At 51.9% G+C, this 13,911-nt stretch overlaps 7 protein-coding genes across 7 annotated transcripts; 1 reads left to right on the top strand and 6 right to left on the bottom strand.

Annotated features, from left to right (window-relative positions):
* Nucleotides 1-718: 718 nt before the first annotated feature.
* On the bottom strand, nt 719-1,725 carry EV422DRAFT_536036 (uncharacterized protein). The gene has a single exon (XM_053070801.1). The coding sequence runs from the start codon at nt 1,234-1,236 to the stop codon at nt 772-774; it is 465 nt and encodes a 154-aa protein (XP_052923879.1). The 5' UTR covers nt 1,237-1,725; the 3' UTR covers nt 719-771.
* EV422DRAFT_536034 (putative nonhistone protein 6) lies at nt 1,660-2,821 on the bottom strand. The gene is made up of 4 exons (XM_053070800.1): nt 2,377-2,821; nt 2,176-2,234; nt 2,013-2,078; nt 1,660-1,941 (listed from the first exon to the last, which is right to left on the bottom strand). Exons 1-4 carry the CDS (start codon nt 2,531-2,533, stop codon nt 1,903-1,905), a joined length of 321 nt encoding a protein of 106 aa, XP_052923878.1. The 5' UTR covers nt 2,534-2,821; the 3' UTR covers nt 1,660-1,902.
* Nucleotides 2,807-4,437, bottom strand: EV422DRAFT_536026 (P-loop containing nucleoside triphosphate hydrolase protein). Its single transcript, XM_053070799.1, has 11 exons — nt 4,330-4,437; nt 4,252-4,276; nt 4,022-4,112; nt 3,935-3,939; nt 3,730-3,877; nt 3,606-3,657; nt 3,529-3,541; nt 3,301-3,464; nt 3,192-3,239; nt 3,079-3,117; nt 2,807-3,022 (listed from the first exon to the last, which is right to left on the bottom strand). The coding sequence occupies exons 1-11, from the start codon at nt 4,373-4,375 to the stop codon at nt 2,886-2,888; spliced, it is 768 nt and encodes a 255-aa protein (XP_052923877.1). The 5' UTR covers nt 4,376-4,437; the 3' UTR covers nt 2,807-2,885.
* On the bottom strand, nt 4,092-6,216 carry EV422DRAFT_536015 (uncharacterized protein). The gene is made up of 8 exons (XM_053070798.1): nt 6,041-6,216; nt 5,602-5,974; nt 5,045-5,527; nt 4,869-4,982; nt 4,673-4,803; nt 4,330-4,618; nt 4,252-4,276; nt 4,092-4,112 (listed from the first exon to the last, which is right to left on the bottom strand). The coding sequence occupies exons 2-6, from the start codon at nt 5,830-5,832 to the stop codon at nt 4,384-4,386; spliced, it is 1,194 nt and encodes a 397-aa protein (XP_052923876.1). The 5' UTR covers nt 5,833-5,974; nt 6,041-6,216; the 3' UTR covers nt 4,092-4,112; nt 4,252-4,276; nt 4,330-4,383.
* EV422DRAFT_126312 (uncharacterized protein) lies at nt 6,189-7,313 on the top strand. Its single transcript, XM_053064715.1, has 5 exons — nt 6,189-6,374; nt 6,437-6,540; nt 6,599-6,653; nt 6,712-6,753; nt 6,818-7,313. The coding sequence occupies exons 1-5, from the start codon at nt 6,260-6,262 to the stop codon at nt 7,150-7,152; spliced, it is 651 nt and encodes a 216-aa protein (XP_052923875.1). The 5' UTR covers nt 6,189-6,259; the 3' UTR covers nt 7,153-7,313.
* A 340-nt stretch (nt 7,314-7,653) lies between these two features.
* On the bottom strand, nt 7,654-8,518 carry EV422DRAFT_569225 (ras family-domain-containing protein; the record flags this gene model as incomplete). Its single annotated transcript, XM_053072742.1, has 3 exons — nt 7,654-7,802; nt 7,870-8,089; nt 8,192-8,518. 3 exons carry the CDS (start codon nt 8,516-8,518, stop codon nt 7,654-7,656), a joined length of 696 nt encoding a protein of 231 aa, XP_052923874.1.
* A 1,214-nt stretch (nt 8,519-9,732) lies between these two features.
* On the bottom strand, nt 9,733-10,635 carry EV422DRAFT_569224 (uncharacterized protein; the record flags this gene model as incomplete). The annotated part of the gene is made up of 1 exon (XM_053072741.1): nt 9,733-10,635. The coding sequence occupies one exon, from the start codon at nt 10,633-10,635 to the stop codon at nt 9,733-9,735; it is 903 nt and encodes a 300-aa protein (XP_052923873.1).
* Nucleotides 10,636-13,911: the final 3,276 nt, after the last annotated feature.

Below are 13,911 nucleotides of genomic sequence, written 5' to 3'. Positions count from 1 at the left end.
CAGCCCCTCATCGTGCTCCTTCGCTTCATCAGATGCAATCTCAACTTCCGTAGTCACCGACTACGTTTCTGTCTAGCGTCCGAGATATCATAGCTACAATTGTTTCATCGATATCGCGTGTGTTCCTTTACTCTTTTCCTTTCTTCACTTGAGGTGAAGCTCAACTTGTACGGTGTGGTTTCAATTTATATCACGCTTTATACGTCCCAACTTTCTTCTGGTACAATAGAGATGCGTATGGTTTCTGGTGTGAAGGGAGAGCGACCTTGTGGGTTCCTTTGCATTGAATGGCATGGAGGGCCGCGTTTGTGGTGTATGTCTTGCGTGTACAGTTGTGCCCGGGCTTCGGCCCCATGGATTCACCGCGCATGTGGGATCCCAAGTTTAGTCCAACTCGGAACTGTTTACGGAGTCTGCGAACATGTGCGTGGATTGTTAACGGACCAATCTTATCGCAAAAGGAGTGCCAACGAGAGACCGCGATGACTTTCAACCCTTTTCCACTCGCTCACCCCTATTGACAAGGATATCGCCACGGTTGGCTGTCTGACTTTTCAATTGTTCGATGCAATCCCTTGTCGTTCCAACCCATAGTTTCGTTGCCGGTATCCCTCCGCCCAAGCTTCTGAAATCTTCCATTTGCCAAACGCGCTGATGTCACGCGTAAAAGGATTTAAGAGAGTCAAGTGTCCGTCCCTGCTTCACCATTTCTGTTTACATCCAGACATTCTCCTAGCTCGTTTCTCTAACCGCACATCAAAGCGCCAAACTTCAAGAACCGCAGCACTTTTCATTACCCAAAGCAGCATTCGGAGCATCAACCATGACTGAGTGAGTAAACTGCCGGTTTTTCATCAACGAAAACGAAGCCCAAGAAATCTTACACCACCCTCTTTTCCTATGTTCAGCCACAACCCTCTCGCCCAAGCGGGCTCTCTCGGCTCGTCCCACGAATCCATCGCCGCCCACGAACAGCAGCATCAAGAATCCATCCGACGCGAAGCGTCCGGCAACGCACTCACTATGGAAGAACTCCGCGCAGGCGGTGCCGCGGGCGAGCTGATGTCGGAGTACCCGACCGGCCCGGCGAGACATGAGAATGACTCGTCGGGGATTGAGTCGTATAATGCTGTTATGGAGGGGAAGACGGGGCCTAGGGGGTTGTGAGCTGCAACGGGACTCAGTTGCCGGTTTTTGTTGTTGCAGCAATGTCCGGAAATCACTTCTAGGCACCATTTTAGCCTGGCATTTAGTTAAGGCGTTGCTGCAAAGTCATTACAGTTATACGTGGATCCGATTGTAAAAAGAAGCGTGCTGCATTGTAGGTCGTCCCAAGCGGAACGGCTGGGATAGGTATCTGCTGATGTGTGAAGATGACATCCCTGCAAAACCATAGGCTTTGCAGAGCTTGCTTTTACATGTGTTCCCAACGCCAGACGAATTCTCCCCTGCGTCGACCTGCGTCTTCCGCCGACGACAAGGTATAGGTGTTGACCTTGTTGAAGCAATCCCACCTGCAATGCCACCTTTGCTTTGATCTTGGTTTGAAGCAGAACGGTGTGGTCACGCATGGCGCTAAACAAGTCAACGTACCTTCGAAGGGTGAAGGCCCCTCCGTCCGTTGATCTATGTGTCTAGCCCTGACCGTTTCCGACTCGGTGGTTCAGCAGATGACAGTGTAGGTAAATGTAAAATTGATCGACCGAGCTCTCATTTCAGTTGACAGGTGTATGTATTTATACAAAAAATCCGAAATAGTAATAAAACCTCAGAAATCGTCCAAATCCTACGATTCCGGCGTTCCGGCCCTCCTTGCCGTGTACGATAACACACGAGGGACCCTCGGATACACTATGAGCAACCATTTGTAGTCCAGTCCGTACGTTGGGGCCTCCGATGTCGCTACTCCGAGTCGCTTCCTACACCACCGCTCTTGCCGCCCTGAGGAAACAATGCCGCAAAGTCAGAACGATCGGACAATGTGACTTCATATCAATAAATAGAAAACTAACGTTGTTGTATTCGGCAATGGCAACCTCGTATTGTTGCTTGGCTTTCTCCTGCTTCTTCTCGTAGAGCTGTAAGAAAGGACCAGGATGAGCCGAGTTAGAAGAGGCTCGCTGGAATCGCAAAGTTGAAACGAAGTTAAGGCGCAGCAACTTTGAGATTGCGTACCGCCTTGTCCTTGGGGTTGATTTCTTTCCACGCAGCACCCAAAAGTTTGCCAAGATCACCTGAAAGACAGGAAGTACGCGAGAGTTAGCTCAGTCCGGTGCATGTAGAAGTCGGGTCGCGCGTCATCTGAGGGGATGTCCGGGACACACAGTAGGCGCGTAATTCGTGGGTGGGGACCGCAGAGTGTACAAGCAGACTTACCGAATGTCGCATCAGGGTTCTCTTCCTTTATCCGTGGCCTGTTCTCTTGGGAGAAGATCATGAAGGCGGAAAGAGGCTTCTTGGGAGCATTGGGGTCCTTCTTTGCCTTGGTCTTCCGGGAGACTTTCTGATCCTTGGACTTGACTTCCTTAGGCATGGTGGCGATGGATGAGCTAAAGGGCTGGCCGTACGCAGGTTATAGCCGACTGGGAAGTGGAAGGAAGATTGCTGAGAGTGTTGAGAGAAGCGTGGGGAACAGGCGAGAGCGTGGGATCTTTATATACTATGCTGGTGGTAACTGAGCGCAAGGGGCAAGCAGGGCATCGCTTCAATAATCGTCGTGCCAGCTGTGCTTCTCTTCCTTCGATGACTAGGACTGCGCCACTCATTAAGCACCGCTTGTCTAGCGTGTTCTCCTGTTCTTCAAACACGCGTCACTTTGCGGGATTTTCAATAGGTACATACTGTATTTAGAGAGACATCTGACAAAATCTTAAGGTACGCCGTATCTAAGGAGCCCGCGCAATACTACCGAACGCTTTGTCGAATTTGACGTAGAGTTCCAACTCGGTTGAAGAAACGCTTGCGCGGACTTGGCTAAGTGCGTCGGTGAAGTCGTCTACGGTGACGGGCCGAATGTGCGACGCTGTGTGGGAGTGTAAACAGCAATCCGTCGAGGACTATCCCGGGTCGCCCACTCACCATCAAACTCTACGATGTTCTCAATGCATCTGATAGGGCCTACTCTCCGGAATCGTATAAGTGAACGAACTGGAGCTTACATGGGCCTGAGGAATACGGAACCGCTGGCTCACCCAAAGAAGCTTCTCTGATGAGACCGTCCATATCCGAGCCACTGTACCCTAATCCAGCCGTGTCAAGATATTTCGAAAGCCATACAGGAATGCCCGCACTTCAGCATACCTTCTGTACGCTGTACCACAATCTCTACATCCTCCGCAGACAGATTGTGAGACAGGGTGGACAGTCCGTTCAAGACAATCTTCTTCCGCGCTTCTCCTTCCGGTAAAGGGATATACAACTTCTTTCTGAATCGGCGTCTCGCTGCCTCGTCAATCTCATGTGGCCTTCGCGAAGGTTATCAGCAAGAGGGCGACTGGCATTAGGAGCGTCAGCACTTTGAAGCCTAACCTGTTGGTCGCACCTGAGTGGGATAAACATCAGATTCATGTGTCCATGATGAAGGCACACCTTTTATGGACACATACCTAGGAGAAGCACGCGATCCTCATTGCGGGTGCCACAACCGTCAAATTGCACCTGTTTATGCGTCGTGCAAGCGCTGCCATCAGCAACGTAAGTCGTATGAGCTGCACCACTCCAAGAACTCACCAGGAACTCCGTCTTGATGCGTCTACTGGCGTCATGCTCTCCATCAGTCCTCTGCGAGAGCAGCGAATCAATCTCGTCCACGAATATCACGCTAGGTTGTTGCTCTCTAGCCACGGCGAAAAGGGTTCGAACCATCTTTTCCCCATCTCTGTCTGGAAACGTTAGTGGGATGAGACATGCGTGAACTCCAATGGAATAAGCGTACCCAATCTGCAAAGAAGATACACTGAGGTTAAGGATCACTTGGGATCGTGACTACCTCAACATTGTCGTCCACAAATCGACTACTTACCCATTTGGACGTTAGAGATGATGCGCTGATGCTGAAGAATGAAGCATTGCACTGACTAGCGATGCATTTCCCAATGAGCGTTTTCCCTGTTTTTGGGCGTTAGAGAGCTTGTCAGGGATATGGCGGAAGGTTACCCTTGTCCGCAGCTGTTCGTACCAGTTCCTAAACATGAGGAAGACACGTTGGAAAAGGCTCGACCTCCACGTTCGTGCCGGACTCCTGATCACGTACCGGGAGGCCCAAACAAAAGTACACCTGATCGCACGGGAGGTTAGTTTATGTGCGGCACAGCATAAGCCGATGCACACCTTTCGCAGGAGCCCTGAGGCCTTTGAATATGTCGGGGCGCATCATCGGAAAGACTACTGCCTCCTTGATGGTCGCCTTCGCCAGCTGAAGGCCAGCAATGTCCTCCCTGGCGTGTAGGTGAGAAGCGGGAAGACTATTCGTGGCAGAAGGTCAACTGCCGCATACCACGTGACGTTGGAAACATCGCCGAGCATCTCATTCTTGATTAGGTCGATCATATGCGCTTCTATGTTTTTCAAAGGCCCATCAACCTGCTTTTCCGCCTTCTTCCCTTTCCGTGCTTTTCCGCTATGCAACAAATGTGAGGAAATGTATCAGTCGTGCACACGGCTCGTTCCTTACCCTTTCTCGGCTTTGTCAATTAACGGTGAGACGAATCGTCGGGAAGAGGTTTTGCTAAGCTGCATCTGACCGTCCGACTCTTCCGAATGCTCAGCATCTGCTAGGTTGGATGTTGAGGGTCCCAACACACTCTGCAGTGCCCAACGATGTTAGCGACCGTTATCAGTTTTCTGTGAGGGCGGCTATCGAAGCCTACCAGTGCTTCGTTGCCTGTTATAAAAGCGTTCCGTTTCGAGGCTCTCTTATGCCCTTCGAGTTCATTTTCACCATTCAGGTCTCTTCGACGTTTTGCGCCCAGTCGGGTCTGCCCCTTGAGTGAGCCCTGGAGCGTTAGCGGGGAGTTATAACGACGATCAAAAAGGCTGTGCTTACCTGCCGGGTAGAGCTCTCGTCTTCGGAGTCCAGTACCCGCGTTCTAGAGGGTTTCGATGCCCTGGTACCCAGTTCCGGCCCGTCTGCACGGTTCAAACCTGTGAATTTGCCGAACTTCGACTGTAGATCCCTCTCTTCCTGATTGAAATCTCTTGTCTTTCGCATGTTCTTTTGCTCAATTTCCTTTCCATCTTTCCGCTTCGTGCACTCGGTACACACAGTGAGTCCACCTGCTGATGTCGAAGGAGCCGACGGCTCCTGCGGGACTGGGTCTGTTTGCGTCCATGAGTTACGGAAGCGGGTCGGATCGTAAGTCCCCACTTGTCCTTTGGGCGTGATAAATCTCCTTTCCGGACGGACGACATCTTTGTTCGGAACGTTGCATGTCGGGATCGTCGTGGTTGGCTTTTTGCAAATATTCTCCAATATGCCCAGTCCTCTGAGGCCCGTGCCCTTTTCTTTGCCGTCGCTTTGAGGGACAACCTATAAGTGTTGTCAGCCAACTGGACAAGCAGATCAAGCCATGGCGCCTGGCACAGGTCATTATTCAGCCTCACCTGCTCCCTTATGAACGCTGGCTGGATTCGCGACTGCCAACCGCCCATACGAGTTTCCAGGTCACATCTTTCAGCCGAGTCCTTCAAAAGATTTTCCACCGTCGACGCGACGCCATGAACTTGCCGGCCTTTCAGCTGAGAGGATATAATCTTCCCATAGCGGCTTGAGACCTGGTACATTACAGCACAGCGGATCGTCGGTAGTCGGAAGGTGTATCTCGTTGTATTCATCGCGGCCAAACCTGCTCCTCGAGGCGCGAAACGTTATTCCGATGGCTTGCTGCGTGCAGCCGATTTTGCGCCGTGGAACATGCCCTTGTGTCCCACACGTCCCGATGTATGCTCAGCAACAGCAAACCCTGTCTCAAGTGATCTGTTGAATGACAACTAATGTTAGCTCAGTTCACACGAAGCCACTCTGCTCAACCTTGGGAAGTACCTTCTTCACATAGCGGGGCGCGGCCTGCTCCCCGAGCTTCGCTCCTGAAGAGGCATTCTTGAAATGCACGCAGCTCTGCTCCACTTTGTCCCCTCATCTTTGTTGGTGACTCGATATGAGAGACGTATGATGAGGTGAACCTGAGGCGAACGCGTCCTTCCCTTTCTTGTTTCGGGCACCAAGTTGAATTCCCAGAAAAGCTGCTTGCCAGTCGCCAACATGACTTCTTTCCTCCTCAAAAGCAGGCTGATAGTGTCCCTGACTGCCTTTACGGCACGGTCTCTCGGGAGAGCGTCCGGAGTGCGGCAGTCCACCTCAATTCAGGCTTCGCGCGGTATGAAACCACCTCGGTCTGGCGTTTTCCTCCAGACTTCCGCTAAAAGTCTCCACCTGCAGCGTTACGGACGCAGAGTCTTTGCAGGGCTTCGTTTTCTGGAAATGACCCTTCGGCGAAAGCACAACAACTGTTTGACCAAGGTTTGCAAAAATGGAACACAGACGTGAGTACCAAACCCGGCTGATATTTCGTGGTGTTCCTTGTCTAACGTCTCGGGTCAGGATGTCCAGGGCGCTCTTGAATGCTACCAACAGTCAATATGGACCGCCGCCACCGGTAGGTTTGACCGCCCGAATATCTCAATCGACAAAGCTTGATAAAGTTTGTACAACAGGAGACGCCTACTACAATATTGCAAACTGCTACCTGCAATTAGGTATGTGCCACGTGAACTGATTGGATTCAGACGAGAGCCTGATTGTCTCCTGGATATACTCTAGGAAAGCATCAATCAGCGGTGGATGCCTGGAAGAAGTCCCTCGAGTTATCCCCAGGGCGGGCAGATGCCCACGTCAATTTGGCGAACGTATATGCCCTGATTTTGAAACGCCATGATGAGGCTTTGGCGCATTACGAGAATGCTCTCAACCTGGAGCCAAAGGACGGACAGATTCACTACAACTTTGCAGTTGTGCTCGATTCGATGGGAAATTTGGACAAAGCGATTGAGCATTACAAAATCGCGGTTGAGAATGGCACAACTGTGGCCCAGAAGAATTTGAGGAACGCTATGGCTCGGAAACTGGGGCAACAGTTGAAGGAAGAGCCAAAATAGTGATCCCGTTGGAGATTACGGCAACCCGAATTAGATACAAGGGCATCAGCAAAGACTGCATGTGTAAATAGGCTTCGCCGGAATGCCATGGCTTGGAAGCTGGGGCGACAGCTGAAGGAAGAAACAAAACAGTGATCCCTTCGGATATCCCACAGATCCGAGTTTAGGTATATGTGCATCGGCCAAGACCGCATCTGTAGATAGCATTCGCCACTAGGTTTAGGCAAACTACTGAACATTCATGAACCCTCGAGCAAACTACTCGGGACATTCATGAGCCCACGAACGAAATTCAACGAAAAATCTCAAACGAAACTGAGTACTATATGATGACGCAAAGGGGGGTAAGAGATTCCAACTGGTGGACTAGGTACGGCCGTCCTATCGGTGGTTGACCAAGAGAGAGCGCTTGCCCGTCGAAGCTTCTACTGCACAGCACCTCGCGTTCCCGGCCACTATGTTGCAAAGCGCAAGATACGTTTGGTGTATAAAAGTCATCGCTTAACAGGCGCAAGGGCCTTGCGGCTGATTTCGTCCAGCTGCTCCCGCGTTCAGATCCACCCTGCCAGCAGTTGTCCCGGCACCGCTTGCTCCGGCAGCTCCCGTGCGACCTCGAGACGCGAGCAATTGCTCCAATGGAATCTTCTTGGCTGGAGGATGCACTTGCGTTTAGCGGCATGGCGAGCAATAAAAGCAAATTTGCGAAACGGTTCGTACCAATGTCAGTGAAAACGTCGATCACATTGTCTCCCGTCTTCGCAGAGGCCTCGGCGAAGAGAAGGCCAGCTTCCGTGGCATATGCACTGGCTTCTTCGGTGGGGATTCCCCGCGCAGTGGCGGCCAAGTCAAGCTTGTTTCCGACCAACGCAATGACAATATTGGGGTTCGCTTGGCGCTGCAGTTCCTTTACCCAGGATTTCGCTTTGTCGAGAGAAGCCTGGCGTCGTGGTGGAGTGGAAAGTTGATCAGTACAAAAGGTTCCTCGGCGACATATGCTGTCGAATAGATAAGTGCAAACAAGGCTTTTAATAAGCCTTACCGGTTTTGTAAGGTCATAGACAACCACGGCAGCCTGTGCGTTCCGGTAGTACATAGGGGCCAGAGAGTGGAAACGCTCCTGACCGGCAGTATCCCAAATCTCAAATTTGATGATTTTGTCATCCAGTTTGCACCTTTGGGTCAGAAAAGCTGCCCCGATTGTAGGTTCCTTGTTTTCCTGAAAGTCGTTGTTGACAAAGCGGAGTACCAGGGATGACTTTCCCACGGCGGCTTCGCCTAGTAGCACAAGCTTGACCTGAATAGGCTTGAGATTGGCAGCATCCCCAGCGGCTGCCGTGCTTTGGGCGGCATTATTTACGTTCGACATCGTGGCTTTTCCGTTCGTAGATTCTCCGGCTCCCGATCTGTGCTCGGTACGTGTCAGTTGCGCCTCAAGCCTGTCAGGAACCAAGGATAGGACAAACCACCTTTCAACGATATAACTCCCAGCTCTCTCTGATTGTTGCAAGTCGAAAGTCTGCCTAAGGTTGTTGGTCTCTGGCTGAAACACGAGGACGGTGTGTTGATTCGCTGGTGTTGCAGGAACGAAATGAGCGTCGCTGTGTTGCAAGTTTCACGGAACACCCCTTGGCGCAAGGCCAGTCAGCCCAGGCCGTCATCAATATGGACGCAATCAGTCAGTCACGACTTCGCTCATCCACAATCAGTCTCGATGTAATGGCGATTACATAAGCTTCACACATCCCATGAAGTTCACCTTTGCACGAGGGCATCAGCCGAAGTTGCCTCTCCCCTGCGTCCGCTCAGTCCGCTGGCGTTGGAACGACCCCACACAGCTTCTGTTTCCAGCGCCGGAACGGTGTGGCTCTCTGCTCAACGCACGGGACAGACCCCAGAACACGGGAAATGTCCCGAGCGCTGGTCCCGGATGGGATGTTCGCGACAACGTCACAGGGGCCAGCCGTTGGGAATTCCGCGTCTCCCTACGCCAGGACGGGGCATCGCTGACGTAGTGCAGAGGGGAGGGCCGTCTTCCCGGTTTTCGGCGGCTCGGCGGCGGAAACAGTGCCGTCCTCTCGTGAGATCCGAACTGCACACTTCCAGATACTCCCACCGGAAGACCGGGGAGCAGCTGATTCACTCGACCTCCCTGACTACCAGCGCGAGCCCCTACGATGGTTTAGAATGACGAGCAGCGATTGCTGCATGATGCACAAGGGTAAGAAAGGTCGGCTGTGCATGATGGTGTTCTTGGAAGCCGATCATATAAGCCCAGCGGAACAGAGATAATCATGCGGTGAACTCTTGTCTCTACGAGCCCTCCGTCCTTGCAGTGCCGGGTGTAGCATGTCGGACACGGGGTAGACTGTATTAATGAGCCAGTGAACATCAGCGGAACGAGCGGTCATGGGATCCACTTTACTATCCATGTCCAGGGAAGTTCTCCCGAGACAGAAGTAGATCACTCGGGGGGTTCTTGCGTGCTGGAGACCGATTGACACGGTCTGCACACTCCGCGACTAGGCTTTGCAGCGCTGTTTTGATCCCCTCCCAATCTCTCTGCGGAAAAGAAGGAGAAAGTCAACATCTGGGGCGAACGGGGCACTGCGTGACACATGCGCGTAGTGGACGGTCGTCGAGGGTGGGTCGGTGATCGACGGGGCGTTCACTGGGATACGAGGAGATGTCGTCGGAGGGAAGCGCCTCGGAAAGGACGGCGAGAGAAACTTGAAGGTTGTCCGGAACGAGTTCGGGGACGTCCGAGAGAGAGTCATTGTCGATCTCTTCTGGCCTGGCGTTGGGAGGGGGTGGATCCTCTTGATTATCGTGGAGAGGGGTGTTGTATGGCGCATTGAACGCGGGAACATGCCAAGCCGGGCGGACCCTGGCAGGAACCATGCGAAGGTGGTTGACCGGTCGCGAATTGAAGGCGGGACATCCGTGCTCGTCGAGTAAGAGGTACGCGCCACCGGGGTATGCCTTAGAAACTTGATAAGGACCTGTCCAGCGGTTAACGAGCTTGCGTGACGAAACGTAGGTTGTATCGAGTTTGCTGCGGTGAATATACACCCAAGCGCCGACGGCGTATTTGCCAGGAGGCTTGCGCTTAGCATTGATGGCGGCGGTTTCGGTGAGGCGGTTGTTGTTGGCGTTTTCCAAAGCACACGCGCGGAGGATGTCACGGTCGGCCCGGTAGTCAGCGGTGAGTAAGGTGTTCAATGCTTCAGGGTCGAGTATGCCGGTGGTTGACTGGCCAAGAATGTGGCAGTGTTGGCCGAAGACAACGTTGTATTGGGAGATGCCGGTGGTCCTAGCGACGTGATTGAGGTACGTGTACAAAGCGGTGTCGAGGCATTTGGGCCAGATTGTTAAATCAGGAGGGTTGATTTTGGCTTCTAGGTTACATTGAAGGACTATATGGGATAAGATTCTTGTGATATCCTGAACGAACTTCTCGGCGCGCCCATTGCCCATAGGGTGCATTGTCAAGGTTTGGAGGAGCTTGATCGATTTCGCAAACCATTCTGCCTCAATGGTAATTGCCATCCACGCTACCTGCTATGGGCAGCGGGCATCCCAGCTGTGAATGCAACGGGTGTGCTTTGTAGCGCACGTTGCCTAATACAAGCTGTTGGGCAATGGAGGTACGCAACCATTGAGCCAACGAAGCTCTGTTGTTCAGAGTCACCGTGTAATGTGGGTTGTCCGGTCTAGTTGGGGAACCACATGTCTGCGAGACAGGCCTCGCGGGATACACCTGTATATCCTCGGAATATACAGGTATTTCCTGAGGAAATACCTGTATTTACGCGTCCAGACATTGTTCTCCAGTGGACTCTGACCTCATGGGTACTTTAACAGTGCTCGTCGCGCGTTCCTATGCACAACAAGTAGTTCCTTTACTGCATATCGAATAGCAGCGCCGACGAACACTCAGTCCGTCTACAATACCTTACAGCAAAGTAGTTATTGTATACAAACGTCAGTTATACAACCCGTGTGGAAGGTAGTCCACATCACATGGTAGCACCACTCGTTTCGACAAAAACGAGCTTCTTAGTAGATAAACACGTTGGCAACTTCAGCATCTCGAAATTGCAGACGTAGCAATCATCACAGAACGTCAATACAATCATTCTAGACGATTCAAATAGCTTTCGGGCGTCCAGGACAACGTCCACCACAACTCCTGAAGCCTCTAGTGCGCTATAGTCGAAAAGCGCCAACCTCTAGGTTATTTACCTAGGTGAACGACCGATACGTCGCAACCACCTCACTTTTTTTACCTGGATGGTTAGACAAACCTCCGTAACTCACAGTTCGCCATCCATATCTTACTCTTTTGGAATATCAACCCCTTGAGAGTATTCGTTCAATGGTCGACACATAGTCAACATAAACGCGTGTTTACTAGTAGCCAATTGGTAACCCGTGCACGGATTGGAAATCTACCCCAGTAATGCGATCCCCTTCAAACTCGGAAACCTCGTAGAGCATACTGAGCTTGAAGACTTGTGAAAGTTTCAAAGAGATTCGACCTACGGATACGGAGATATCGAAAAACGCGCCACTATAACCTCTGTATAGCAAAACTATCGCAGTTTTGAACAAAACGACCCCCGATAAGGTTCTTCCCGATCCTGAGAATTACCGCTGAATGTTTTGGAGATTTTTGAATCACTGCAAAACAAGTAATCCGTCATCGCCTTCGTCGTTAATTCGATACTTAAGCAAAAACGGGCGGATAAGAAAAGTCTTTCAGTTTAAAGACAGAGCTAAGCCGTTAGAGTTCATTTTGATCCTCTCAAAGGCCTCTTTAAACTGATAGCTTCAGATCCTGTACAGGATCAATGCAGCCGAAACCCGCCGACATCGGACACAGTGGATTTTGGGGATTTTTCGCTCAAAAAGAGGGAAAATCTATGCCCGAATTTTGGTTATTGCATACGGCATATACCTGATTCGAGACCTAGTTGTTTGTGTGTATTTGCTCAAGGTACTGAGCTATACAACATCAACGGAGTACTTCTGTCGGCATTCTGGATGTATTGGTCGTTGTTTGAGGTTTTTCGAACTGAAAACGCGCTTACGCTGGCTAGAAGGTTGTCATGAGTACATCAACGGGTAGTAGAGTTACCAGGAGTGAGGAAACTACTCCTGGGGGTACAGCTGTTATTACTGAGATTGTTGAGGAGCCGGAGACTGCAGCTGACGAACCCCGTGTGGAAGTTCGCCTTCCTCCTCCAACGATGGGACCAGTTCCAATGGAGGGCATCCAGGTTGGTGGACCTCCTCCACCTCCTCCTGGTCACCCGCCCGCTACAGCTATGTTGACGATCTCCATCGATCAGCTTAATGCCCGAATGAAGGCTGCTGTGGCCGACGCCCAAGCAGAAGTGTAATGAGGTGCTGCAGGTGTCACCTTACTGTGGGGAAGCGCGTAGGGCATGAGATCATATATATTGGAGTCATATATATATAACATGGGATATATTGGAGTCCTACGCTCGGGGGTGACTCCCGAAGGGAAGAAAAGCCTTCGGGCGGCGCCCCGGGAGGTAGAAACTCTAGAACTCTTTCAAAACATCGAAGCGGAGACAGAGCTAGCCTCTGGCAACGGACCTAGCCTTATTACAAGAAGTTCTCATCATGCTGAGGAACGTCAGGCTCGACAGGATTGCTTGCAAGCTACGTTGGACCGTGACTCTGCCATGCGCCGTGATGTGCTGCAGGATGGGTCTGTGGATTCGTTCTATATCGAGCAGCGCAGGCACCATGGTACATGGATTTCGCAGCATCCCTTTAATGGCAAACGGCGCGAGGCCGCTTTTGTCAACACATTTTTGCAGAAGCATACGGACTTCATGCTTACTTTTGGTCTTCCGATTGATGACTTTAAGTACATGCAGAAGGTATCTAAATCGCTTGAAGGCGACGCACGTATGTAATAATGCTAGGTCCGTTGCCAGAGGCTAGCTCTGTCTCCGCTTCGATGTATTGAAAGAATTCTAGAGTTTCTACCTCCCAGGGTGCCGCCCAAAGGCTTTTCTTCCCTTCGGGAGTCACCCCAGAGCGTAGGACTCCAAAATAATCTATGCTACACGTGATCTCATGCCCTACGCGCTTTGCCGCGCTAAGGTGACACCTGCAGCACCTCATTACACCCCCCTTAGAGCCAAGTGTCACTCTGACACCGACCGCACCTGTCATTCGCTCCCCGCTGTGACTTGATGTGGAGCTAACACAGGTGTCGGCCAGGAGGAGTGCGCATGGCTCTACTGGAGCGGCTGGCGTCACCGGTGGTCACCATGATGGCAATCAGATCCACGCCGATATGAGGTAGAGATGATTCGGCCGCAGCTGGTTGTGGGGCGCCATGGTCCTTGTCCCTGCGGCATATAAAAGGAAGGCAGTAGTCCCCTCGGCACCTTCCCACCAGTCCTCGGACCTTACATTTCTTGCTCCCAATCTCGTAAACCTCTCACCGTCGCCGTTCCCCTCTTCATCATGGCCGGCGTAGCTCCTTCCGCCAAGCCCACCGCTGCCGGCTCGTCATCGGGCAAGAAGGGAGTAGGCAAGGGCCCCACCAAAGGGGACAGCCTAAAGAAGGCTCTCAAGCGACAGCGAGTGGTGAGTCTGCGGTGGGTACCCAATTGACCCAACTTACATGGTTTGACCAACTCTATCTCAGGATACCCCTGAGGTGCACTCGGACAATACCCCGGAGCCCCCGGCTCCACCGGCCCGACCGACGTGTTG

This window comes from Fimicolochytrium jonesii (assembly GCF_025526975.1).
Source record: "Fimicolochytrium jonesii strain JEL569 chromosome Unknown EV422scaffold_19, whole genome shotgun sequence".
NCBI classification, from domain to species: domain Eukaryota; kingdom Fungi; phylum Chytridiomycota; class Chytridiomycetes; order Spizellomycetales; family Powellomycetaceae; genus Fimicolochytrium; species Fimicolochytrium jonesii.
The sequence above is the reverse complement of the archived record's forward strand: the minus strand, read 5'-3'. Positions and strand labels throughout refer to the sequence as shown.

Bases quoted from the DNA above. Each gene is read 5' to 3' on its own strand.
- EV422DRAFT_536036 (XM_053070801.1), bottom strand. From the start codon at position 1,236: ATGGTGCCTAGAAGTGATTTCCGGACATTGCTGCAACAACAAAAACCG.
- EV422DRAFT_536034 (XM_053070800.1), bottom strand. From the start codon at position 2,533: ATGCCTAAGGAAGTCAAGTCCAAGGATCAGAAAGTCTCCCGGAAGACC. The intron at 2,235-2,376 runs GTAAGTCTGCTT...CCTGTCTTTCAG, and splicing joins GAACCCTGATGCGACATTCG to GTGATCTTGGCAAACTTTTG. The intron at 1,942-2,012 runs GTTAGTTTTCTA...TTGTTTCCTCAG, and splicing joins CCATTGCCGAATACAACAAC to GGCGGCAAGAGCGGTGGTGT.
- EV422DRAFT_536026 (XM_053070799.1), bottom strand. From the start codon at position 4,375: ATGATGCGCCCCGACATATTCAAAGGCCTCAGGGCTCCTGCGAAAG. The intron at 3,658-3,729 runs GTGAGTTCTTGG...ACGCATAAACAG, and splicing joins GCATCAAGACGGAGTTCCTG to GTGCAATTTGACGGTTGTGG. The intron at 3,023-3,078 runs GTGAGTGGGCGA...ACTCCCACACAG, and splicing joins GAACATCGTAGAGTTTGATG to CGTCGCACATTCGGCCCGTC.
- EV422DRAFT_536015 (XM_053070798.1), bottom strand. From the start codon at position 5,832: ATGAATACAACGAGATACACCTTCCGACTACCGACGATCCGCTGTGCT. The intron at 4,983-5,044 runs GTAAGCACAGCC...GGCTCACTCAAG, and splicing joins ACGAGAGCTCTACCCGGCAG to GGGCAGACCCGACTGGGCGC. The intron at 4,804-4,868 runs GTAGGCTTCGAT...TGGGCACTGCAG, and splicing joins TAACAGGCAACGAAGCACTG to AGTGTGTTGGGACCCTCAAC.
- EV422DRAFT_126312 (XM_053064715.1), top strand. From the start codon at position 6,260: ATGACTTCTTTCCTCCTCAAAAGCAGGCTGATAGTGTCCCTGACTGCC. The intron at 6,541-6,598 runs GTGAGTACCAAA...GTCTCGGGTCAG, and splicing joins TGCAAAAATGGAACACAGAC to GATGTCCAGGGCGCTCTTGA. The intron at 6,654-6,711 runs GTAGGTTTGACC...TTTGTACAACAG, and splicing joins AATATGGACCGCCGCCACCG to GAGACGCCTACTACAATATT.